The sequence below is a fragment of the Phyllostomus hastatus genome, unplaced genomic scaffold, assembly GCF_019186645.2.
Source record: "Phyllostomus hastatus isolate PE091 unplaced genomic scaffold, TTU_PhHast_1.1 phas_scaffold_78, whole genome shotgun sequence".
Classification (NCBI taxonomy): Eukaryota; Metazoa; Chordata; class Mammalia; order Chiroptera; family Phyllostomidae; genus Phyllostomus; species Phyllostomus hastatus.
The window spans coordinates 93898471-93925689 of NW_025334041.1; the positions used below are offsets into that span (position 1 = coordinate 93898471).

Here is a 27219-nt window from a genome sequence, read left to right on the forward strand (position 1 = left end):
CTATATTTAATTTTTTTAAGGAACTGCCAGAGTGCTCTCCTAAGTGGCTGCACCATTCTACATCATCACTAGCAGAGCATGAGGGTTCCAATTTTGCCACATTGTCTACAAGTCATTAGGTGGCTTTTTCATTATAGCCATTCTACTAGGTATGAAGTGGTATCTCATTGTGATTTTAATTTGCATTTTCCCTGAAGGCTAATGATGTTGATCTTATAAAGTACTATTGGCTATTTGTTTATCTCTTTTGGAGAAATGTCTATTCAAATCCTTTATCACTTTAAAAGCCATTGTCTAATTTTTAATGTTGAATTGTAAAAGTTCTTTATATACTCTGAAAAGAAGCCCCTTATTAGACATATGGCTTGTAAAAATTTCTCCCATTCTGTAGGCTGTCTTTTCACTTTTTAAATTTTGTTTCTTCTTACATTTAGGTCATTAATCCATTTGGAATGTTTTTTTTTTTTTTTGTATGTGGTGTTACGTAGGGGTCCAACTTCATTCTTTTGCACCAGGCTATCCAGTTGTCCCAGCACCATTTCCAGAAAAGACTATCCCCATTGAATGGTCTTGGACCCTGTTGTTGAAAATCAGTTGGCCATAAATATATGGGTTTATTTCTGGACTCTCAATTCTGTTCCATTGATATCTTTCTCTCTCCATATCCTTATGCTATTACTACATTGTCTTGATTCCTGTAGCTCTACAGTTAAAATTTTAGAAGAGAAAGTGTGAATTCTCTCTGGTCTTTTAAAAAATTGTTTTGGCTGTTCTGGGGCCCCTTGAGTCTCCACATGAGTTTTAAGATTGGCTTGTCAATTTCTACAGAGAAGCCAGCTGGGGATTGTTAGGGATTGTGGTGGAACCATGAGGAGTCATGCCATCTGAACATTTCAGTTTTGTGATCCATGAACATGGAATAGTCTTTCCATTTATTTAGCTCTTCTTTAAACGTTCAGTGATGTTTTATAGTTTTCAGAATATGTTCTGCATTTCTTTTGTTAAATTTATTGTTTTTATTCTTTTTGATGTTGTTATAAGGAGAATTGTTTTCCTTATTTTATGTTCATATTTTTCATTGCTAGTATGTATAGGTAGATTTTTGTATATCCATCTTGAATCCTGAAATCTTGCTGAACTTAATGATATGGTCTAATAGTTTTTTAATGGATTTCTCAGGATTTTCTGTCTATAAGATCATGCCATCTGCGAATATAGTTTTACTTCTTTTCCAATTTGGATGCATTTAATTTCATTTTCTGGTAAGAGAGACAAATAGCAAACCAACAAATTTAAAGAATCAGAGTAATAATGTCACATTCATACAGAAACAAACTATAATGAAGGGATGAGAGTGACTTGGGTAGCTACTTTAGATTGAGTATGTGGAAATGCCTCCTGAGAGGAAATGAGATCTAGCCTAAATCTGAATTGTAAGAAAAAACCACCTAGCCAGTGAGAACAGTTAATGTGAAGGGACTGAAAGGTGGGAATGAGCTTACACGCTGGGGGAACAGGTAGGCTACTGTGACTGGAATGTAGTAGGCAAGGAGGTCTGGAGATGCAGCCAGGGGCTAGGTCATGCAGGACTTTGTAAACCCAAGCAATGGAGGCTGGATTTTATTCTGGGTTTGGTGGAGTGCTACTAGAATGTTTGCAGGGAAGTGGTGTGATCTGATTCACATTTCAAAATCACTATGGTTGCTTTGTAGATAACAGGGTTTGGAGTGGAAGCTGGGAAATCACTTCGAATTTTGCAGCACTTCCTGTACAAGATACTCACTTGGTGTGGTGCTAATGGAGATGAAGAAAAGTAAATGGATGGATGTATGGGATGTGCTGATCAATTGGATGTGGGGAGTGAAGGAAAGAGGGATAAGAAATAATTTCCAGATGTCGGCTTGGGCACTTGGGTGGGCAATAGTATTAAACTAGGGAAGACTGGGCTTGAGCAAACAGGGCGTTGTGGGGGGTACTGGGGAGATATATCACAAGTTCTGTTTTGACTATGTTAAGTTAGAGACACGTACTGGTATTTCAAGTACAAATACCAAGTAGGCTGCTGGATACATAAGACTGAAACTACAGGAAGTGAGCTAGGGTCACTTGTTTTCAATCTGAAGGAGCTGCCAGTGAACCAGGTGAGAATATTTCCAGAAATCAAGGTAAAATTGTTCCAAGAAGGTGTTGGAATGTGCTGATATGCCCAGCCAGATTCTAATCCCAGTGTGTGGGTTACTTTACCTCTCTGAATTCACTTCTCCAAGTACAAAGTGAGGTAATACCAGATGTGGGGGATTTATTGTGAGACTAAAAGTGATAAGGCATATACATGTAGCAACTACTATTCCACACCAACTCTGATCTGATCAGCTGAATTTGACAAGTAGTAAGAGCAAAACTCGCTACATTTTCTCAAGGAAAGACATGTCTCAGATGGAAAGCTGCTGTAAGACTATGTTGTAACCTTCACTCTCCCCTTCAGTAAACCTCTTTGAAAATAGCATAAGTCACTACCGCATATCAGGAAATAGTTTTCCTATCTAGCTCTTCCTACAAATGCTATTTACTCTGCCTAAATTAGGCAAGATGTTTAGAATAATAAAGTAACAAATGATGCCATAGCAACGACCGAGTATTAAATGCCTCTCTTCTTTCTTGCACTAAGCACACACAAATATATCTAAGTCTTAGCCACTCAGGTCACATAAGAGGGATATCAAACCCTTATCTTACTGAATTTAAGTCTACTTTCTAAATATTAAAATAACAATGCAACAACAATAATAGTTAACCTTTACGGAGGGCTCACTATGAGCCAGAAGGTACTGTGCTATTGTTTTAGATCTGTAAGCCATTTCATACCCCAACAACCCTATAGAGCGGCAATAATACCATATCATCTTCCCCAGCTGACCAGCTTTAAATGAACGGGAAAGTTAGCTTATTAGAACTGGACTAACTAGATGTCACAGTGCCTTTTAACTGAAAGGTGTGATATGGTGAGATTTACAATAGTTCCTCAATGAAATAAATGAAATCTTTAAAAAAAATCTTACAATTTACAAAATTCACCTTTTCCACGAAGACCTGTGATCTAGAGCTCATCCAGGCCTTTCTGAGGAAATGGAATGATTCAGATCAAGGGACTTTTCAAACTACTTTTGTCATTAATGTTTATTTCCATTTAAAATATGCAAATTCAGAATTAATGTAAGGTAAAACCTCAAAGTATGTGGCAAAAGAAATGCTGTAAGAGCTTGAATAAAATGATGTGGTACCTATGTTATGTATGACAGACATTAACAAAAAAGCACATTCTGAAGAGAATCAAATTCTGATAAACTGTAGTTTGTAAAAATCAATTCAGTGGTACAATCTCACTGGGGAGAAGCAATTTGCCTTGTTACACTCAGTTAAAAATCAAAAGGGCATATTTTCTATTTCTAGTTATGACTATCACTGCACTATATGACATGTATATACCTAAGTCCTTTAACTCAGAGAATACAGTAAACTAAGCAAGAATTGGTATTTAGCAGGACTTACAGATCATGTACTATAAAACACTTTCATTTAAAAATAAAAATTTTATAATCTGTTTCAAAAATATCAATTAAAAATTCTATAAACTGCAACAAGGTTTCCAAACAGAAGTTCAAAAACCTTGGCCAAGCCATAGCTATAACATAAATAAAATTTAGCTTAATTTACTAACTAAAACATTCACTAAAATAATGTTTTCTGTATGTGTAATACTGAGTGTAACACTTCAGCATTTCAACAGAAACTGCTATTCTGTCACACATCATCAAAGTCTGTTCTCTAAACAACTTGAAGAAATTTCAATTACAAGGCAAATCTTCATTTAAATTAGGAACAGTGCATCTTAAAATTTTAAGAGACCTATATATAAATAATTTCTAAACATATATTTTTTATATGCTTATGGTTTAAAAAAAATGTTCCCTGAGCACTCTTTCTGCTTGGTTAGAAAAATTAGAATATGACCTATATAATTTTATTTTGATTTCTCTTGAATATATGCAATTTTTCATCCATCAAATGAAGTTGGGAATCTTTCCTTGTAAACAGTTCTAAAGCAATAAGTAATTATAACTGTTTTAAAGGGCTATAGAAATATGGTTGGGTTTTAGAGCCCTGAGAACCATACAATGGGTATCTCCTACAACTGAAATGATCTACTATCCTAAAACTATCAGATGGCACTAGCTTCACAGAGGAAAGAGTTAATAATCAGTAATTCCAGCTCAGAAGGCCAATAGATAAGCATTAAAAACTAAAAGAAAAAAAGAGTTGAATAACATTGTGCTTTCCATGGAATAAACTTGAAAAAATTTAACCCTTCTGCCCAACACAGGAAATACCTCACCATGCACTTTATTTAATGCAGTCTTGAGATCTGTCACTCCTTAATGTCCATGCAAACTTCAAATCAGCATCACTGGGAATTTCATCACACAAATTGCAGTTCTCAACACTACCCCACAATTCACAGAACATGTACCGTAGTAAGTGCACATGCATGGTACCCAGCACCCAGCATGTTCTCCTAAGTTTTTAAGGTCTCAGAAAAAATCTAGGCTACTCCACAGTTTAGTCCTCTTCTTTTTCAGATAAATAAATTAATATTAGGGTCTTAACTGATTTGTAAATACTAATTTTCCATACAGCTTAGCATCACAGTAAAAGAAAATTAGATTTAAGAAGTTTCATATTTATAATTAGATTTCCTAAGACCTAATTATACACTTTCCTTAACATTATGATTTATGTGGTTTACAAGAATAATTAATAAATAACTTAAAATATTTAGAAGTCATAGTTCTGAAGATCTTCAAGAGGTGAGAGCAATTTCAGATGTCCGGAAGTGTTTCTTCGGCCTTTTGGGTTACATGTTAAGGTACTTTATGCAGGACGCCCCGGACCAAAACGACTTTTAGATCTAGATATTTTAAACAGAAAAGAAGGTTAGAGGTGCTTCTACAACAAAAGGATGTTACTGTTACATTAGGTTATGCTTGGTTGACAGTATCAAAATTTAATGAAACTTTATGTAGCTCCATAAGATATTTTTAAAAACTCTTGGAGTGAGATGTATTCTGGAATTCACATATTTTTTTTTATTTTGGGGAGATAATATGGTACATATATTGTCTATTATGGATCTGGAGCAATGCCTCATAATCGAACACATTAATGTTACTTCACAGTGAAACAAATGAACATTTACATTAAGTGAGATAAATAAAAACTGTGAATAGCATCATAGTAGCGCAGTTTACATTTGAACTGACACAGATATATGAAAAAAATCTTGTGGTGTTTTGAGCTTTTTGGATTTCTGCATTGCAGATAAGGTTTTTGGATCCATAGTACTAACTATCAAATCTTAGTAACTGTAAACCTTTAAAAGAAAACTGGTGAAATAAAATAACACAGGATCCACAAGTTAGATTTTTAAAAGAGAAATAAAATAAAACAAAGAATGAGAAAGACTTCAATGATTTATGTAAAGTAATAGCATATAACCTACAAATAGTATTACAAGTCTGTTAATTAACAGTAGCACTATAGCTTACATTTTGATCAGCAGTTGGATCAGAACACAGATGAATCAATAAACTGAAGCCTTAAAAAGAACCTATACTTTCATTAAATTTCATGCTTATGACCTTTTAAAGTCTTAATTTTTTATTTAAAGTCTGATTATTATTAGTGTCTTGATCTGATCCTTGAAACAGAACAAAACAAAACTCAATATGATTTGCCCAGAAAAAAATCCCTTCAAAGCCAATGGCACTCTGAATTTGCCTAGGCTGACTCACCTCGAGTTTTTCTCTGAGCTTCCCTGCCGCGCACTGACTGGCACTGAGGCCTTGATTTGTGCTTCGATCCTGGAATAAATACCTCCTGCAAACTGCAGAGTAAAGGAGCGGTCATTATCTTTACAAAATCAAGAGAAACTATGCTTTATTAAAATGGTATTACTCTTTAACTTAAAAGTACCTTTAGTTTGATTTTTGAACATCCAGGCTCTCTGACACATAATTTACATATATTAAAATTCACCCTGTTTAGTAAATATTCCTGAGTTTTGACAAATGCATACAATTGTGTCACCATTGTTACAATAGACATAGAATAGTTCCTTCACCCAAGAAAATCCCCTTATGTCCCTTATAAGTCAACCAATTTGATACTACCAATTCTTGGAAACCTTGCCGGTATGTTTTAAAAATTATTTTAGACATTCTAGTTGGTTTATAGTGATATATATTATTGAGGTTTTAATTTACATTTCCGTAATGATTAATGATGTTGCATCTTTTCATGTGCTTATTTGCTTCCTGTATCCTTCTTTTAATAAGAGTATGGTTAATCTTTTGCCCATTTCTTTTAATTGGATTGTTTATTTTATTATTGATTTTTGAGAGTTCTTTATATACTTTGGATACAAATCCTTTACCAGGTAAGTGTTTTATATATATTTTCTCATAGCTTATGACTTGTCTTTTCACTTTTTAAGAGTGTCTTTCAAAAAGAAGAACTTTTAAATTTTGATGAAGTCCAATTTGTCACGTTTTTTCTTTTATGGATTACGTTTTTGTTGTTGTAGCTAAGCTATATTTGCCTAACACAGGTCACAAAGATTTTTTCCTATGTCTTCTTTTAGAAGTTTTATAGGGAAATGCATTTTTAAATAAAAAATACGGGCAAGAGTTATTATAATTAAATAATACCAATATTATGATAATATGTTATAACTAATATGTAATTCTAGTAAGAACATAGGTATTTCTAGTCATCATTCTCAACAAGATCATATCTTATTTTACAGATGACAGCTAAGTACTTCATGCAGGGTTGATCAAAATCAGCAACTTCCACAAAGTTACCCTCTGGATGGTTAGCATCTGGTCAGCAATGCACACTTAACCTTGGTGTGACATTACACTTCCAATGACAATGTACTTTATTATGTGTGTTGCAGAGGACTCATGAACCATGGATCATAAGAGATGGTGGAAAACTTTTATGTGAATGAATTGGCTAACTGGCGCAGGATTTAAAAATATTTAAACTATTCTTTTAAAATTCTGCCTAAAACAACTGTATATTCCTCATGATGAATGACAATAAAGTAGGGAGGCATATCTAAGCAAGCACAGTACACAAGTACATAATTCTTACTTCTTTTGATTCCTTTGACTTGACTCGATCCAGATCACCCAGTCTCATCTTTATTAGGTGCCCTGTAATTTCAGACATCCGCCTCTGATCTGAAGGTAAAAAATAATAAACCTTGCTTGTCATGAGAATGATTTATAACTTTTATTTCTTAAAAAAAGATTGCAATCATCAAGGTTTTATGAAAATATCATTCTATAGATTACCGATGTCTATTTATCTTTGAAGAATTTTAGGCTGTGAGTAACAAAAGGGCTCATACATGGATAATTGTGATACTTTTGAGATTACTGTAAATCAGCCTAAAACATATTTTGCCATCTTTAGAGTAAAATTAGTGGACAAAAGTCAGTCTGAGAGACCTCAAAACCATATGTGCATAAGATAATACATTACCCACTGTGATTGTCCAATAGTGAAACTCTGGTTGAGGTCTAAGGAATATGTTAATTCTGAGCCTTATTCCAACTGAAACCTTTAAAACTGTTCAGCATACCAGGTTACAGGACAGGTCCCTGGTTAGGGGTGCATGTGAGAAGCAACCTATAGATGATTCCCTTCCTCTCTTTCTCCCTCTTACCCCCTATCTCTAAAATAAAGAAATTAAAATCTTTAAAAAACTATTCAGCATACTTCATAATACAAAAGATTTCTATTACTGTTATTTATACCTAATTTGTACACCACCCAAAAAGTAAAACTTACCATCTTCTCTTTGTGCATCCTGATTGAATCTCAATGACCTTGAAGCATCCCACTTATTCTTCTGCATACTCACACTAGTGAAAAATTAAGCAAAAATCAGCATTGATGCTTTAAGAGTGAATATTTCATTGGATTCAGGAGTGATACTCACATGAAAGGAGACACATCTCTAGAAGTTGACTGAAAAAAAGTAGACAACATTAAGGCCTAATTAGAACATATTTACTGATAGTGCTGTAGTTAATAATAAAAGGAGTTTACATTTATTGAGTGCAAGATACTGTATGAAGAGCATTACAATCATTATTTCATTTAAGCATTACAACAACCACATGTGACAGGTGTTGTTATTATCTCTATAAAAAGATAGGATCATAGAAATTAAGAAACTTGTCCAAAGAGAAACAAACCTAGAATTTGAACCCAGCTTTATTGTCTGAAATGGAAGCCCCAGCTTATGCACTCTTTTATAATTCACCCATTCGTGTGTCTGTAGTACCTAACACAAAGATAAACCTACAACTCGTCCAGTGCAATTGTGTGGGACTTGTCTCAGTTCAGCTTTCACACATTTGTGGAATCCATGGTTTGTTTCTCTTTTAGGCAACTGCGGCTATTACTGTTCTCTTATTCCTACCTGGATTTTTACCCCTTCCCTTGAAGTCAAAGAAAGGGGTAAAATTTAAAAGACTATAAATTACAGGGTGGGGCAAAAGTAGGTTTACTATTATGCATATATGAAATGGAGTTTATTCCTGTATTATTATTTATTAATTGTATTATTTTCCATATGAACAACTATAAACCCATTTTTGCCCCACACTGACTAATTTATTAAAAATTTTAAGTCTATTTATCGTATTTTAAAGTCTATTTATGTATTTTATTTTTTAATAAGTAATATTGGTTCAAAATTCAAAAGGTACAAACAACACATATAGTAAAAAGCCTCTGCCCCCAGACATTCTTCCATTCCTTAGAGGCAATCAATCTTATCAATTTCTTTTTTTTTAAGATTTTATTTATTTAAGAGGGAGGGGAAGGGAAGGAGAAAGAGAAGGAGAGAACTATCAATGTGTGGTTGCCACTTGTGCGCCCCCCACTAGGGACCGGGACTGCAATCCTGGCATGTGCCCTGGCTGGGAATTGAACCAGCAACAATTTGGTTCACAGGCTGGCATTCAATCCACTGAGCTACACCAGCCAGGGCAACCTTATTGATTTCTTACATAGTATTCCAGAGATATTTTAGGTATATATAATAAATTCATATATATTCCTTCACCTCTACTGCACCAATGATGGCATAATATGCCATTCTACATACTATTCTGCACTTTCTTTTTTCACCTGTCAATATATCTTAGAGATCTTTAATCTGTCTTAATAGAACTTTTTCATTCATTTTATATTGCTAGCATTCCATTATGGGATTTGCTTTTCTTCTCTTTCAGATTTCTTCTGGCTATACTTGCTTTCTTATCTGAATATGAACTTTAGAATAGCAATATATAATTTAGACTTACCTTCTCCAATGCCTTTTCTTTCTTCTGACCACAGGGTGAAGACATCTGCTTTTTTGGCTGCTTAGTGAACTTCTTTGGCTTCTCCTTTTTCCCTGATAAAAAAGTTAATGTTTTGAGAATAAGTCCCATATATTTCTCTAATGCACTTGTTTCTTCCAAAAAACAAAACCCTGAAAAACTATTGTTTTTTAAAAACTAACATTACTTCTGGATAAAAAATAAATATACAGAAAAGTCTTAAGCACTAAAAGTGCTTAACATGGGCTCATTTCAATTACTTTTCTTCTACTTGGTGAAAACCTTTGGGGAAAAAATGAGGCAATGAATTCAAAGTCCCATTGAAATTAAATATAGAAAAATGTTGGGGAAAATTATACATATTTATTTCTCTGAGTCTAATTTGACAGTGAAGTCATCTCCTAATTCCAAATTTTTAATATAAAAACATAACTATAGTCCTGGAACTCACACACACAGACACACACACATCTTTAAAATGTCTTTTGCTCAGGCAGGAGGTGGGGCTATAAAAGTAAAAATGGAGGTAGGACAAAAATGATCTTGGGAAGAAGCAAATTTGGAACAAACAGTAGTTTAGACTGGGGCATTCCTGCAGTCAGCATTCTGAATTTTTTTTGAACACTGACAGTTTAGTAAAGAAAGGTGAGGGGCAGAAAAGAAGAAACAGAAAGAAGCATTTCTCTAAAAACAATGTTTGAAGGTAACGATAATACTGTACATTGGATCACTATTTCATAAACATCAATTATTTGTAAACAATCTTCACAATTTTTGCTATATCATTTAAAAGGGAAACTTTATATCACTACCATAAATGAGAAACCTATAAAATGTGCTACATACAAGGTAACCTTGAAGATACTAGAATAAAAACAACAATATCAATAATCTAGGTAGATTTGCTTGCTGGCAAACCCTAAGCCCCTGATGAGTGTCTCTGTTTAATTGGGAGATTGCAAAGTATTACATATAAAATTTTTGTATAATATCAAATCAGTGGGTTATACACCTGGAACTAATACAATATTGCATGCAGGCTGTAATAAAAAAATAAAAACAATTATTTAAAAAAGAATCATGGGGATGTAAAGTACAGCATAGAGAATATAGTCAATAATATTATAATAACTATGCATAATGTCAGATGAGTACTAAACTTATCAGAGTGATCACTTCATAAGGTATATAAATATCTAATTATGTTGCACACCAGAAACTAATATAATATTGCATACCATATGTAATCAGAAAATTAATTTTTAAAAATTGCTGAGAGGAAAAAAAAATTGCTGAAAGGCATGATAGGGTGGGACACCTGCAATGGCAATTCCTTCCAAATAAAATGATAATAAAAAGAGAACAAAAATATTTCAAATAACCATCTGCAGGCACTGGCAAATAATCAAAAGTAGGAAGAATTTGAATATTTATATTTGAAAGATGCAAGAGGTAGCTGGTCAGAAGGTTGTGGGTTATTGTTAAGCTGAAAGATGCAATAGGTAAGAACTGTGAGTTTGTGGCCTTCTTGCCTGAGGGCACTTCCCAACCTCCCCAGCTCAGGGAGAAAAATTACAGCCTCATGAGCTACACCATCAAATAAGAGTTTGAAGGAACAAATTTAAAGGACACATGGACAAAAACTAGGGGGAGGGTGGTAATGGGAGGGAAGTGAGGAGGGTTGGGAGGGTGGGCTTGAATGGGAGTAAAAGGGAGAAAACTGTACTTGAACAATGATTAAAATAAAAAAAAATTAAAAAAAAAAGATAAGAGTTTGAAGCAACAGAGAAGTTGGAAACATAAAGGGGAAATTTTGGAAGCAAGAAAGTCACAAAAGACCTGAGATCTAAAATGTGACAATAGGTTCTGTCTCACGGTTTCACTAATAAATTCACTTTAAGTTCTGAATAAGTAAATAAATAAAATGTGAGTTTAAAGTCTGCCCAAATTCCTAGCTAAGTGTTAAACTATGCAAGTGCACGATAGGCCCTAGAAAATCCAGCTAAAAAGGCAAGCAGAAACTAGGGTGGGGTGTCAACCCTTGTGAGACACAACTTTTCTCGTTTTGTGAGATGTGAGAGTTTCTTGTGCCTTTGACAGAATGCTTTCCCCAAACTGCACATGGTTTGAACTTTTGATAGCAGAGGTCTTATTGGCTTTAGAGGTCAAACTTGGGGCTGGAGAGACAAGCAGGAATCTAGGGAGAACCCATAAAGCAAGGGAACTACTAAGCAGGTAAGCCTCCAAATGTGAATATATATTCTGTCCAAATCCTTGACTGACAATGAACTGCCAAGGCTGGTGTGACCCCTGGCAGGTAAGGAATGGGAGAGGCTAAAGCAGCAGCAGTGAGTAGCGAAAATCACCTGTGCAGAAACACCATCCACTGCATACCATGGGGGAGACTTTGCTGTTTGGATCAGGCAAGTTAACTGCCTACTAGAACAAAAATCCCAATAATTCTCAGAAGAATAAAATATCTTAGGACTGCACACAGACAATCTGCAATGTCCATTTGCACCCAAAAGTTACGTGTAAAGAAAATGAAAAGTATGGCTCAGAAAAGAAACAGTCCACGGAAACGGATTCTGTGAGGGCCTGCACATTGTTGGATTTGGCAGACTCTGACTTCAAAGCAACTATTACAAATATGTTTCACGGAAAAATTATATTATTGAGTAAGCAAATAGAGAATCTAAATGAAATAATGGAAACTATTAAACCAAGTGGAAATTCTAGAGCTGAAAAGCATAATAACTGAAATGAAAAACTGTACTAGAAGGGCTCGAGAGAAAACCTGAAATGACAAAAGAATGAATCAATGAATGTGAGTTAAGCACTAGAAATTATCTATTCCAGAAAAATAAAGAAAAAACTGAAGAAATAGAAGCAAAATGTCAGAGACCCGTGGGACTATATTAAAAGGTCTATCATGTATGTGTACTGGAGTTTCAGAAGACAAGTAAGAAAGGGACAGAACAAGTATTTAAATAATGACAATAAGCTACCCAAATTTTGTGAAAACATTAATTTACCAATCCAAGAAGGTCAACAAATCCCAAGTAAGATAAACGCACAAAATAAGGACATCTAGGCATATCACAGTCAAGCTTCTGAAAGTCAGAAATGAAAAGAAAATATCAAAAGCAGTAGGATTAAAAGGGCACATTGCATACAGGGTAACAAGTATATCAACAACTAACTTCTCATCAGAAACACTGGTGGCCAGAAGATGTGGAATAACATATTCAAAATGCTAAAAGAAAAAAATAATTGTTAACCAACAGTTCTATATCAAGAAAACTGTACTCAAAATCTAAAGTGAGCCCTGACTGGTGTGGCTCAGTTGGTTGGGTCTCATCCCACAAGGTGATGGTTTGATTCCTAGTCAGGGCACACGCCCAGGTTGCAGGTTCGGTCCTGGTCAGGCGCTTGTGAGAGGCAACCCATTGATGTTTTTCTCTCACATTGATGTTTCTCTCCCTCTCTTCCTCCATCCTGTCCCCTCTCCTTAAAAAGAAATAAAATCTTTAAAAAAATCTAAAGTGAAATAAAGATATATCCAGATAATAAAAATGAGAGAATTCACTGCTAATATATCTGTATAATAGGAAATGTACCTGTACTTCAGGAAATAATAAAAAAAGTCCTTCAGAATGAAAGAAAATAACATCAGATGGTAATACAGATGTAAGAAAAAGTGGTAAATATGTGGGTAAACATAAAAGACTAAATGCATATTGTTTTTGTTTCCTTACATTCTTTAAATTCCATAAAACTGTTTAAGGCAAAAGTCGTAATGTATATAAATATATGTATCTCAACAAAGAAGGGGAGGTAAATGAAACTATATTATTTTAAGGTTCTTATGTTTTACCTGAAGTAATTCATAATAGTTTTAAGTGGATTGTACTAGGTTAAAGCACATGAAAAGATACATAGAACTATATATCCAGTAGAATGGCTAAAGTAAAAAACACAAAACAATAATGCCAAGTAAACATAGAGCAATTGGAACTTTCATACATTGCTAGTGAGATGCAAAATGGTATAGTTACTTTGAAAAACAGTTTGGTAGATTCTTATAAAGTTAAATATATTTACCAGATGACCTAGCAACTCCACTCCTAGGTATCTATCTACCCAGGAAAAATGAAAATATATATCCATGCAGACTTACACGCAAATGTTCACAGCAGCATTATTCATGAGAGCCAAGAACTGGAAACAACCCAGATGTCCATGAAATTGTGAATGGATAAACAAATTATGGTATATTCTTACTAGAGAATACTACTCTGCAATGAAAAGGAGCTACTGATATACAAAATATGAATGAGTCTCAAAAATACCATAGTAAGTGAAAGAAACCAGACACAAAAGACTACTCATGATTCTATTTACATGAGATGTTAGAAAAGGTAAATCATTGTGACAAAAAGCATAGTGGTTGCCTGGGGGTGGGAGTAGGGAAAGGGAACTGAGTATAAAGGGGCAGGTGGTAACTTTTTGGAGTACGGTCCAGGTTTTGATTTTGGCAGTGGTTACTCAATTGTATGCCCAAACTCCTCAATGTGTACCCTCAAAAAAGGTTGAATTTTATGACATGTAAATTATATCTCAGTCAACTGTGAGAACAACATATGACATAGTAGCATTGTTTCCTTGACTAATTAGGACTGAAAAATAGTTGGTGGAGGACTACATTTAAAGAAAAGTTATATAAAACTTGGAAATAAGACAAAGGGAGAACTGCACATTCTTTCAGTGTTCCCCTGGAGGACTATTAAAGAGGCCTACGCAGGGATTACTTCTCTAAGAGAACATCCTTGAGTTTGACTTTCCTATCTACCATTGACTAAAGGCCCAAATTCTGTGAAGTTTCATGTTAACTTGAAGATTTTTGTGTCTAATAGAAATGCAAATGATTTCTATCTAGTAGAAAAGATAACCCCAAAGGTTATGGGTTTATTGCTTTGTAGGAAAATCTGAATCTTCAGATGCTCTTTGGATCCATTTTCCTGCTATTTCTCTCACCAGTGAGTTGAAAAATTTTGATCCAAGTTCATATACTAGCTGTATAAAATCATGTTTTTAATTTTTTAAAGTTATATTTTGATGACTATTATTCAATGTTTCATTTGAGTATCATTTCAAATCATCTTAGGTACACTGATGTGAGTCATACATTTTGAGAAACCTATTAGATTACACCTGAAATAAAAACTTGGAAAGAACCTCTGCACCCCAATGTTCATAGCAGCACAATTTACAATAGCCAAGTGCTGGAAGCAACCTAGGTGCCCATCAGTAAATGAATGGATCAAAAAACTATGGTACATTTACACAAGGGAATTCTATGCAGCAGAAAGAAAGAAGCCCTTTGTGACAGCATGGATGGAGCTGGAAGGCATTATGCTAAGCAAAACAAGCCAGGCAGTGAAAGACAAATACCATATGATCTCACCTTTAACAGGAACCTAAACAACAAAACAAACAAGAAGCAAAATATAGCCAAAGACACTGAAATAGAGAACAGGCTGACAGTGACCAGAGGGGAGAGGGGAGGGAATTTCAGGGGAGAATGGGAAGGGTTTATAGGAACAAATATAAAGGACACAGGGACAAAAACTAGCGGGGAGGGTGGAAATGGGAGAAAGGTGGGGAGGGATGGGTGGGTGGGCTGGGATGAGAGTAAAGGACAGAAAACTGTACTTGAACAACGATTAAAATAAAATTAAAAAACCTGGAGGATTATTTCTCAGTATACTGCACTTTTTAAAAATGATTTTGTGAGTATTCTGTGTTAGTGCCAGGATTAGGAAATCCTGATAGAGCCTTCTTTATTTTTTTTCTTCCATGTTATACCCTACCATGTGAACATGTAAAGCCAATACCTCATCCCTTGCATTAAAGCATTCAGAATATAGCCCCTTCACAAAAATAAGTCTTAATTTTTAACTAAGAAATCAATGTACTTTGTTTCTTGGACACTTCTTCTTCATCTCCAACTTCATCTTCAGTGACTTCAGATCCAGTCGTATATTCTTCTTCTTCTGAAAATAGTGACTGTTGTTTCTGAATTAAAAAATAATACATATCCTATTAAAAATGTGGTATTATCACATACACAATGAATTTTTTCACATATATCTAAATTTATTTTTGATGAATGAGCCAAATAAGAGCTGAAAAATGATCACTGCCTAACACAACATTCACGAAGCAGACATAACAATTTCTGTAATTAGGACAGGATCAGATTACATCAAATATTTTTTATTTATTTCCTTCACAGATCCTAGAAGAGTGATGGCACCTAACAGGTATTCAGTGTTTGCTGAATTGTACCTCTGTCAGTCAACTAAATGCATGTTCATTGATATTAAGAGTAAATTAAAGTACAATAATTGCCAATATTAAAGCAGTCTCATAAACAAGCACATGTGCACACTCCCTGGATCAGAGCGTTCCTGGACCACTTAACCATACCTACATCTGTTTCCTGCATCTATCCACCCTACTGTCTGTCATCACTGATCCGAGTTCTGACTTCATTTTTGTGAATACTGATGGCAGATGACACAAGAAAGGCAAACGGGTAAAAAAAAATCAAATAACCAATCAAACAACCAAATAATTGGAAAGTTCCTGTTATAGATTTGTTGCTTTGTTCAGTGACAAAAATAACTTTTAAAAGTTCATTTAATTAGACCTACAGATTATGCAGCCAGAAAATGTAGTATGTGTCTGCTCTAAACAATGACAATTTTAGTAAATACAAAAGTTTAGACACTGAAACGGATGATAAACATTTAACTAAAATATGTAAAATCTAAAAATATAATGTTGATAACATATTAAACTATACTTCAATTTAGGAAGAAAGAGATCCATGAAAGCGGAATATAGTTGCTCACTCACCAGCTGCAGAGTCCAGTTTTTCAGTGATAAAAACTTTAAAAAAGACAAGAGAATAAGAGATAATAAATCTGCATCTACACAGACTAAAGCTTCTTATTTTCATATGGATACTCTAGAAGAATTTTTTTTTAGATTTTTATTTATTCATTTTTAGAGAGAGGGGAAGAGAAAGAGAGTAATATCAATGTGTGGTTGCCTCCTGCATGCCCCATACTGGGGACAGGGCCTACAACCCAGGCACGTGCCCCGACTGGCAATCGAACTGGCAACCCCTTGGTTTGCAGCCTGAGCTCAATCCACTGAGCTACACCAGCCAGGGCTAGAAGAATTTTTAAAAGTTACAAGTATAGTTTCCTTCCAGGTTGAAACATAATTTTAAACTCAGGCTAAAAATGATAGAATCTTTTATATCCTCTGTCTAGAGAAGATATATATGGCTTACCAAAATAAATAAATAAAATAAAACAAAAACATTTCCTAGTGTCATTTCCAAAGGACAAGTAAATAACATGTAGATATAATATACTTTTGGTTATTTTTTAACTATTTCACTTTTTAATGTTTATATTTTTATAAATTAAGGAACCAGATTATATATGAATATTCAAGAAATCTAATTTGCTATTTTGCATGTAATTCATAAATAAATATTAATGATTGAACACTTATAGCCACTTGGAGTTTAAAACTTATTTTACATGAAGTATTTCACTTTCTGAAGTAAATGCCACCCCAACAGACAGGAAGCTACCAGCAAACAGACTCCCTGATTGTTAGCAACAGGAACCAAAGCTTCCTGGTCATATTTTAGTTTTGAAATTTTGGAAAAACTAAATGCATTCCTGATTACAATCGAAAAAAAAAGAAGAATTTCACGTCAAAAACAGTTTATAGTACTAGGAGGAGATAAAATATGCCATTCATACTATTTTCACTCTTCAAATCATCATTTATCCATAATAAAAACCCTGAAGGCCATGCTATATTTTCTGTCAAAGTTAAGTCAATTAGCCACTAATTCTGAGGACAATAAATGTGTCCTATTACCCTTATAGTTCTATTAATTCAGCATAATACCTTGTTACATCCAGTAGTTAGAAAATATTTATTAACTAAAAATTTCAACTTCAATTTATTTATTTACTTATCTTCACCTGAGGACATCCTTATTGATTGTTAGAGAGAAGGGAAGGGAGAGCGAGAGAGAGGGAGAGGAAGCAAAACATCAATCAGTTGCCTCTCATAGGTGTCTCGAACTCACAACCTAGGCACGTGCCCTGACCTGACTAGAAATCAAATGCTCAATCTTTTGATTTACAGGATGATGCCCAACCAACTGAGTCATACTGATTAGGGCTCAACTTCAATTTAAAATGATCAAGTTTCTGTCAAAGATTAAATGTCATCAATTTTTTGTGTAAATAAAGAATGAGTGAAACAAGCTACTCACAGCATTGAGCTCCCCACTTTTGGGGCCCCATGGTGTACTTGGCTCCAGTAAAACATCACAGTCCAGACCCTTCTCATCCCAGGGACCAACTCCAGAATCACTAAGGAGAAAAAGACATTGTATGAAGAAGTGTTCAATTTCTTAAGAATTTAAATGCAAATGATATCTTTTTTATTGCACGTTTTATAATTTGCTCTTTAGAAATATAGTTCTTCATAGACACAGACAACGGTATGGTGATTAGCAGAGGGAAGGGAGGGTGAGGGGAGGTAGAAGAGGGTCAAAGGGGGAAAAATGGTGATGGAAGGATACTCGACTTGGGGAGGTGAACACACAATACAATATACAGATGATGTATCATAGAATTGTATACCTGAATACTGCATACTATATAATTTTATTAATCAATGTCACTCCTATAAATTCAATTAAAAAAAGGAACTACAGTTCTTGAGGATAAGGTATGTACTTCTAAATTTACATTTCTTAACTCATCTAATGATTCCCCCAGCAAGGATCACTCCATACAGGGGGAACACCATTGCGCTCCAGGCATCACACTCGCCTGGGGGTAAAATGGGCTCCTATAATGGGTACTACTTTGAGAATGGAACCCATTACAGGAGCTCACTTCAGCAATAGAAAAAAAAGAACAGCCTTTATTACGAAGTCCTCCTAACCTCAACCTGATAACCTGCTGTAGTTGCAAGATGGTGGAAGTAACCTCAGAAATTAATGACTTCAAGGAGCTCAAATTTTTGCAAAGATAACCTCAACCATCAACTATTTTTCTAGTTGTGTCAATCACAACTAGGTGAGCTTAAGTAACTTGAAAAAAGAAAAAAAAAACACTTCAAAAATTGGATTGCTGGTCCCAACCTTTCAATCACCAAGGACTTCTTTTATTAGTTTTTCTTTCTCCAGAAGTGCTCTTCCTATCAAATAAGCACCCGCTGGTTCTTATTTTAAGCTAACATGATTTCAGTTAAGCTTTCTGAAATAATGTAAACTATATGAGGGCTGACATTAGTGATTTGGAGACACACTAGGGGATGGTAAAGCTGCAGTACCTCCCTCTCACCCTCCCCCATGCCTCCCTCCTGACCTCACCTAACTGTGTCTTTAGAAAAAGGCACAACAATGACATCTCTGTGTTTGTGCAGATCATCCAGTATTCTAGCAGTTGGACAGGAGAGCAAATCTCCATCTTCACCTTGATCGTGAAGAGCAACCATGTGGTCTCTCACTTTACAACCCTGTTGTACAAGAGACACTAAATTAGAGAGGCTGGTTCATTACGGAAACCTCCCTTTAAAGATGACTATGTTTTTGTTCCTCTTTGCTTAGTCATATCAACCATTTTAGCTCTTTTTTCCCAAGGGAAAAAATCTCGCACAGGAAAGAGCATGAGACATAAATGTACGAGGTCTGTCCAGAAGGTATCCAGCCATGAAAAATAGAGATGCTTATTGAAGAAGACACAAGATGCAAGAAACATTGTATATAGGACGATGACACCTCAGTTCCCTTCAAAATAGGTACCTTGGGACCTCACACAGTTCTCCCAATCACCACCAGCTGCCCCATTGTATTTTCTTGAATCTCATTGAAGTTTAGAAGTCTCTTCCCTTTCAAAGGTGATTTTAGTTTGGGGAAAGGCCAGAAGTTGCAGGGTGCCAAATCTGAGCTGTAGCAGGGCTGAGTCAGCTGGGTGATTTGATGTTTCACCAAAAAACTCTGCACAAGACATGATGTATGAGTGGGTGCATCATTGTGATGAAGCTGCCAATCACCAGTTGCCCATAGTTGTGGTCTTCTGAGTCATCTGAATAGTTTCTGCACAGGAATGTTCAAGCTTAATGCACAATTTGATGCTTTACTCATTCAGTCATTTCGAATGCGATGGCCACACAGTACACATGCTCACTCTACAGCATCTACCGCCACCACTGACTAGTGCAGTGAAGTCACTGTTCATATATGCACATTCCAGTCCACTCGCCTTGGCTGCCAGGTTACATTGATGCTGCACAAACTGTTCTTGCTCTTTTAACAATGGCTGGACTTTTCTGGACAGATCTGGACAGACCTAATATACCTTAAAAATATCCAAGAGTATTCATGTAACCACCATCCACATTAAGAAGTAGAGTATCTCCAACACTCCAGGAGTCTCCATGAGCCCATTCTCCATGAGCCCATTCCTCCCTTCTTCCAAAGGATAACCTCTATCCTGACTTTTATAGTACTTAATTCTCTTTGCTTTTATCCTTTTACCACTGGAAGATACAACCCTAAGTACTATTGTTTAGTTTCACCTCACTCATTTGGTTCAACACTGTGTTTTTATTCAGCCAAGTTATTATACATACTAACCTTTGCTTTAATATACAGTATTCCTCCTTTGTATGAATACATACAAATTTATTTATTCTACAATTGATAGATGGGTTGTTTCCAGTTTGGAGATATTACAAATAATACTGTTATGGCCCTGGCTGTTGTGGCTCAGTTGGTTAAAGCATTGTTCCATAGACTGAAAGGTCATGGGTTTGATTCCTGGTCAGGGCACATGCCTAGGTTGCAGTTTGGGGTGCGTTTGAGAAGCAACCCATTGATGTTTCTCTCCCTCTGTTTCTCCCTCCTTCTCTCTCTAGGCATGTCCTCCCTTGGGTGAGGATAAAAAAATACTATTATGAATATTCTTTTACATGTTTCCTGGAACACAAGTATTCATGTGTGCAAAAATATATTACTATCAGCAGTGTATGAAGAGTTCTCTCATTACTCTATATTCTCACTAATTCTCACACTTAGACATTTTTAGTCATTCTAATGAGCATGCAGTGGTATCTCACTGTGGTTTTTATCTGCTTTTCCCCAATTACAAATGAGGTTGAATTTCTTTTAACGTTTACTGGACAACAAAGAACTTTGTTGTGTGAACTTCCTATTGTCTTTTTCTTATTGATTTATAAGAGTTTTAAAAAATCTTAGTATGAACCTTTTATGGAGATGTGTTGCTAACATCTGGTCCTACCTGTGTGTTTGTCTCCTCAGTTTCAGTTTATTTAATGTAGTTGACATACTTTAAAATTTCTTCCTATGTTATTACCTTTTAATAACTTCATTTGTTTTTCTTTCACATATAGATCTTTTTTTTTTAAAAAGTTTGGGCTAGAGTCTAATTCCATTTTTTCCCCAGATGGATATCCTAATGTCACAGTACCTCTTATTGGAAAGTCTATCCTTTGCCCACTACTCAGTAATGACACCTACGTCTCAGTCAAGTACTCAGTGGCTCTGAGAACTTTATTTTCTATTGGTCCATCAGTCTATTCATTATCACAATCATCCCATCTGAATTACCAAAGCTTTATAAAAAATTCTGACATTGAACAGAGCAAGTACTTCTACCTTGGTGTTCTTTGAAACTATCTCAGCTATTCTTGGCCCTCTGAATTTCTATATCCATTTTACAATCAGCTTAGCAAAGTTCCCAGTACAAAACCATTAGGGTTTTTATTGAGGTTGCATTGATCCATATAGATCAGTTTGGAGAATATTTACATCTCTACATATTGAGTCTTCCAATCTATGAACTTGGTACAGTAATACATTTTTTCAGTGTTCTTCATTTTATCTCAATGATGTTTTATGTTTTCTCTATAACATTTTTATATATATTTGTTAGATTTAACCCTGAGCACCTGATATTTTTAAGGCTGCTGTGTTTTCTTTTCATAAATTTCATTTTCTAATCTAATTGGTTTACAGAAATACTACTGATTTTTATAAATGCTTTTTAATAGATCAATCTTAAATTCTTATTAATTTTAATAATTTATCTGAAGATTCTTCAAGGTTTTCTGTGTTCACAACATCATCTACAAATTGTAACAGTCTCTTTTTATTTCTTTTTCTTGCATTAATATACTGCCCAGGACCTCCAGTTCCATTTGAATAGAAGTGTGGTGATAATGGGCATCCTTATCATCTTCCCAATTTCAAAAGGAAAATTTCCTCCATTCCACTATTAAATGTGATATTTGTTACAAGTTTATTATATTATCTATCCTTTACTGAATTACATAATTTTCCTTTTATTCCTAAATCTGGTAAGAATCTTTATTTTTTAATTTTTTAATCATTGTACTCATACCCTTCACACACATTAATTTAGAAGTTACACATTCTGTTGTCCTTTTAGTGGTTATCCTAGAACTTATAAGATGTACCTTTGACTTATCAAAGTCTAATTTGTTAATACCCTTCCTTCTCAAGACCTTTTAAACTCAATTTCACTGCTCTCCCAACTTATAGGCTATTGTAAGTTTTAACATAATTATATGTTAAAATGTATAGTATATATCCTGGGGAGGGCAATCTGCTTTACTCAGTCCACCTATTCAAAGATTAACCTAATCCAGAAACACTCTTGTAGACAAATACAGAATAGTGTTTAACCAAATATCTGAGTACCCCATGTCCCAGTCTAGTTGACATATAAAATTGGTAGTCATACCCTCCAACTTTATTCTTTTTCATAGTTGATTTTTTCTTTTTTTTCAAAGTTGATATTGCTGTTTAAGCACTACATATAACTTATAGAATCAGATTATCAATTTCTACAAAGAGCCTGCTGGTATTACATTAAATCTATAAACTGATTTGGAGAGAGATGACATTTTAACAACATTAAATCTTCTGACTCATGAACAAGGTATATCTTTCAATTTATGGGGTGTTTAAATTTCCTCAAAAGTATTTTGTAGTTTGCAGGGTGTAAGTCTTTCACATCTGGTAGATTTATCTCTCAGTTCATCATATTTTTGTGCTAATGTAAATGGCATTTCTAAAAATTTAAATTTCTGCTTTTTTCCAAATACATTGAAAAACCAATTGATTTTTGTAATTGGGAAAAATGTATAGTATATATCAATTACATATTTTTAATTGTCTATATTAATATAATTATATATTTATTACAAACATGAATGCATACATACATGCATATGTACATAAAGCATTACCATCATTTTTACAGTGTTCATTTAGATTTCTCAATACATTAATTTATTTCTTTGATCTTCATTCCTTCCTGTATCTCAATAATGTGTTAGTATTTCTGTTAAAGCAGTTTGCTAGCTGTACATTCCTTCAATTTTTCTTTGCCTAAAAATATCTTTATTTTGCTTTCATTTTTTTTCTTATTAAAGATTTTATTTTATTTTTTAAACAGATGGGAAGGGAGGGAAGAAAGAGAGGAAGAGGAACCCCAATGTGTGGTTGCTCCTCCCACGCCCCCCACCAGGAACCTGGCCCACAACCCAGGCTTGTGCCTCAGACCAGGAATTGAACGGGTGACCCCCTGGTTCGAAGGCTGGTTGGTGCTCAATCCACTGAGCCACACCAGCCAGGGCTTGGCTTCATTCTTAAAGAATATTTAAGGAAGGCATAGGTTTCTAGACTGTTAACATTTCTTTTGGCACACTGAAGACCTATGGACTATATTCTGACTTCCATTTTTATTGCTGAGATATAAACTCTAATTATTGATGTCTTAAAGGGATTCAGCACTTCTTCCCTCTGTTTTTAAAATGTTTTCTTTGTTTTTTTTGTTTTCTGCAGTTTCACTATGATATATGCAGGTATGAATTTCTTATTATCTTATTGGGAGTCACTGGAATTCTTGAATCTATAAATTGACATATTTCAATAATTCTAGAGTATCTCAGCCATTATCTCTTCAAACTTTGCCTCTGATCTATTCTCTTTCTCTTCTATTGGGAACCCCATTAGAAAGTTAGATGTCACATAAAAAGACAAAAAGCGTGTGATTCTACAATACCATATAAAGTACTTAGAGTAGTCAAGTTTGTAGAGATGCAAAGTAGAACAGAGGTTGCCAGGGGATACAGGGATGGGGAATTGTTGATTGGGTATAAAATTTCAGTTTTGCAAGAGGAAAGAGGTCTGGAAACCGGTTGCACAACAATGTGAACCTATTTCATGCTACTGAAATAAATATACACTTAAAAATGGTTAAGATGGAAAATTCTATCTTATGCTTATTTTACCACAGTTTTAAAAAGAGGTAGACATGCACACTGTAGGTCTCTTACTTTATTTTACATTTCTCATTTGGTTTCTCTGTGCTTTGTTCTAGGTAGTTTCTTCTGATTGTTATCTTTTCATTCATTGGTTTTTCAGCTGTACATAATCTGCTGTTAAATTTGCCACTGAGCTTAATTTCTGTATTATTACATGTTTCTAGCATTTCTATTTGCTTTACTTAAACCCTTTTATAGTTTAGAATTCCCTGACAAAAATTTCTAAGCTTGGCTTCTATCAACTTAGACTAAATATAAAATCTTATTTAATTTATAGTCTATGTAAATAATTCTGTGGTTTGTTTTTGTATCTTAAATTCTGCTATTCCCATTCTCAGTAACTTATTTCATCTATGCCAGGTTATCTTTGCATGCTGAATATTTTGTTGAAAATTGTTTACAGAAATAATTTGAGGTTTAGAATAATGTTATCTTTGTCCAAAGAGGATTTTTACTGCTCTCCCAAGTGCCTGGAGAGAGTGGCAATCCAGGATTACCTTAATCCAATTTCAGGGCTTGAAATATTCTATGCCACCCAAATAAATCAAAGCCAGGCTACTATCCAGGCAAGAAATGGCTTGTTTCTGACTTACTCAAAGTGTAAGGGAGTGAATGTTATTCATCATTATCCCCAGTATTGACAGACCCTGGATACTGACTATTCCCAAAAATCCTGATAGGGCATCAAAAACAACCCAGCTTCTCAACCGCTCTTTCAGGTTGCAATCCCCTCCAAAATGGCCTTGAGTGCCAGCGCACTCCTCTCAGTTCCCTTTATCCCCTGTATCTTATCACTAATTCCCCATTAGCTTGTTATGCTTTTAATATGATCTTTATATTTCATCCATCTTTTTAAGTTGCTTTTTGGTGGGAGGATTGGTCTGTATTACATAGCCATTACTGGAAATATAAATCACTGTATGAGTTATCTAGATTTCACTTAGCCCAATAAATTACCTCAATAAATATCCATGATTTCACAAACAAAATTTATCATACAGTTTAATCACTATTTACTCCTAATCCTCTCATAGTAAATGGATTAGTAGTTGATATAACTATTAAGTAGACGAAAAAGCCAAAGAGTTACAACTTTAAGAAGTATTGTTCAAAATGAAGTGATAGTTAAAATAGAAACATCATAACCATAGAGAACTGTAAGGACTAAAAATCATGTTACTGCAATAAAAGCAATCATGAATTAACAAAATCTCTTGGGCCTGTCGAAGCTATTGCTCCTCTGCTCAAAGTCTCATGCTTCATTTAAACAGTGTTGCATGCAAAGTGTTAACTAAATCTTAGTTATGAACACTATGATGGCAATCTATTACCTCACTAGTAAAATTTCTGATAATCAAAATTGGTAATTGATTGCAAAAATAACAAATTTCCTAATCCAAATTAAATCCTATGATCCATCATTTCAGTAACATTTGTGCTAACATCCCAAATTCCTAGCTGCTAAATTTCATCATACCCTTCTGACAAAACCCCAACTCTGGATGAGCTCAAGTACCCATTTTCACCACTCCTAGAGAAAATTTCTGGAGATAGCAATATGAAAAGCTATGTTGGATTTCACTATACATTTATAATCAGCAATTTCCAATGACCCTAGTAACCTATAATATTTATCTGGAAAATTCACTTTTCTGTTTTCTGAAAGACTTTCAAACCTTAATACTTCCTCTAAACCTTGAAACCTTCCCTCTTTCCCTCATTCTTAGCAGACCACTTTACCTTCTTCTACTTGATGGAGAACAGGAAAGGCATTCAATTGGATTAATTTATCATCAATGAGAAAAATACAATTTTACTAATTCTGCAACCATCCTACTCTTCTCTCCTGTCACATTAGAGGAGCTTCCCTTCCTCCTGCCTACACAAATACTGCCATTTGTGCTTCAGATCCCACCCTACTCTGCTTCCTCATAAACCTTATACTATCACCCTCTCCTTACTGGATCCTTTCCACTGACTTTTAAGAAGTTCTCTTCTATCAAAACAAAATAAAACAGAAACAGAAACAAATACAGATTATTGATCCATCCCCTTCCTTTCTCAAATTTCCCAAAAGAATTGTTCACATTGCCTCCATTTGTTCTTCTTTCACTCACATTTCAGCTCACACTAATCTGACTTCTGGATCTAGCATACCACCAAAACAGATCTTCATATCTATGGATTCCAGGTCACCAAAGCCAAAATACATTTCTTTCATTATTTTACTTGACCTCTTAGCAGTACTTCATATTGTGGACCACTCTCTCTTGAACACTGCTCCCTTGACTTTCACGATAATGTTCTTGGTTTCCCTCCTATTATTCTGGCTGTTCCTGATTATTCTCCTTTGTAGGCTGATGCTTCTCTATCTAGCCATTAAATATTGGAGTTTCTCCAGGTGCTACTGTAGGCCCCCTGCCCTTATGCTCACCTATACTTGGTGGCTTCAATTATCATTTATGTGCAAGAAGACTTAAAAATTATTATATCCAGCTTAGTCACTTCTCTGAGAACCCAAACCCATATATTTAACACTCTTTGTCTGGTTATCTTATAGAACATCTCCAACCTAAAATGTCCAAAACAGAATTTGTGAGCCTCTTTCCAAACCTAATTCCCTTCTGTTGTTTCTTCTTCAGTGAATAATACCACCATCAATCAAGTAGCACAAGCAAGAAACTGAGTCATATTCTCCCTATATGACATAATCCATCAATCAGTTTTATTTCCTAAATATTGAATTCATCTATTTCTCGTCATCTCCACTGCTCTAGTCCAAGCGACCATCATCTTTCTCTGAGGCTACTATGACAACTTCCTCCTGGTCCTAATTCTACTGATTATTCCTCAAGCCATTCTCCACACTGCAACTGCTATTTTCAAAAACCTGAAGTGAAGAAAAAAACTCAAACACGGTGGAGGAGGTCCTGCCCCTATATGGCCTGACATCTACTTGCCTCTCCAGCTTTGTCTTCAAATATGCATGTTTTTTTTTGTTTTTTTGGTTTTTGTTTGTTTGTTTGTTTTTTCACATAACAGGCAGAGTTTCTTTCAGTCTCTTACTCACTGTAACTCTTGGATTTGCTGTTCGGACTGCAGGGCTCTTTCCCTTCCTCTTCCCCTCAAATGTTCCTACCCACCCTTCAGATCTCAATGAAATGCCAAATCCCTAAGAAGGTAATATCAGCCTATTATAGACATTTATGAACCTGCAAACACTTCCTTGTATAATTTTTCCCTTTTGATATTATTGTCTGAACTCTAAGCT

General features: G+C 34.8%; 1 protein-coding gene across 3 annotated transcripts in view; it reads right to left on the reverse strand.

Moving 5' to 3' along the window:
- Positions 1 to 592: 592 nt before the first annotated feature.
- SANBR (SANT and BTB domain regulator of CSR) overlaps positions 593 to 27219 on the reverse strand; it is a 61636-nt gene continuing 35009 nt past the window's right edge. For all 3 annotated transcript variants that reach the window (XM_045828658.1, XM_045828659.1, XM_045828660.1), the window contains 10 exons: positions 18946 to 19091; positions 17836 to 17935; positions 16386 to 16418; positions 15440 to 15539; positions 9444 to 9535; positions 8069 to 8097; positions 7918 to 7991; positions 7216 to 7304; positions 5850 to 5941; positions 593 to 4966 (listed from right to left, as the gene is read on the reverse strand). In XM_045828658.1, coding sequence (XP_045684614.1) covers positions 4930 to 4966; positions 5850 to 5941; positions 7216 to 7304; positions 7918 to 7991; positions 8069 to 8097; positions 9444 to 9535; positions 15440 to 15539; positions 16386 to 16418; positions 17836 to 17935; positions 18946 to 19091 — 792 coding nt within the window. In that variant the 3' untranslated portion in view covers positions 593 to 4929. The remainder of the gene's footprint in view (positions 4967 to 5849; positions 5942 to 7215; positions 7305 to 7917; positions 7992 to 8068; positions 8098 to 9443; positions 9536 to 15439; positions 15540 to 16385; positions 16419 to 17835; positions 17936 to 18945; positions 19092 to 27219) is intronic.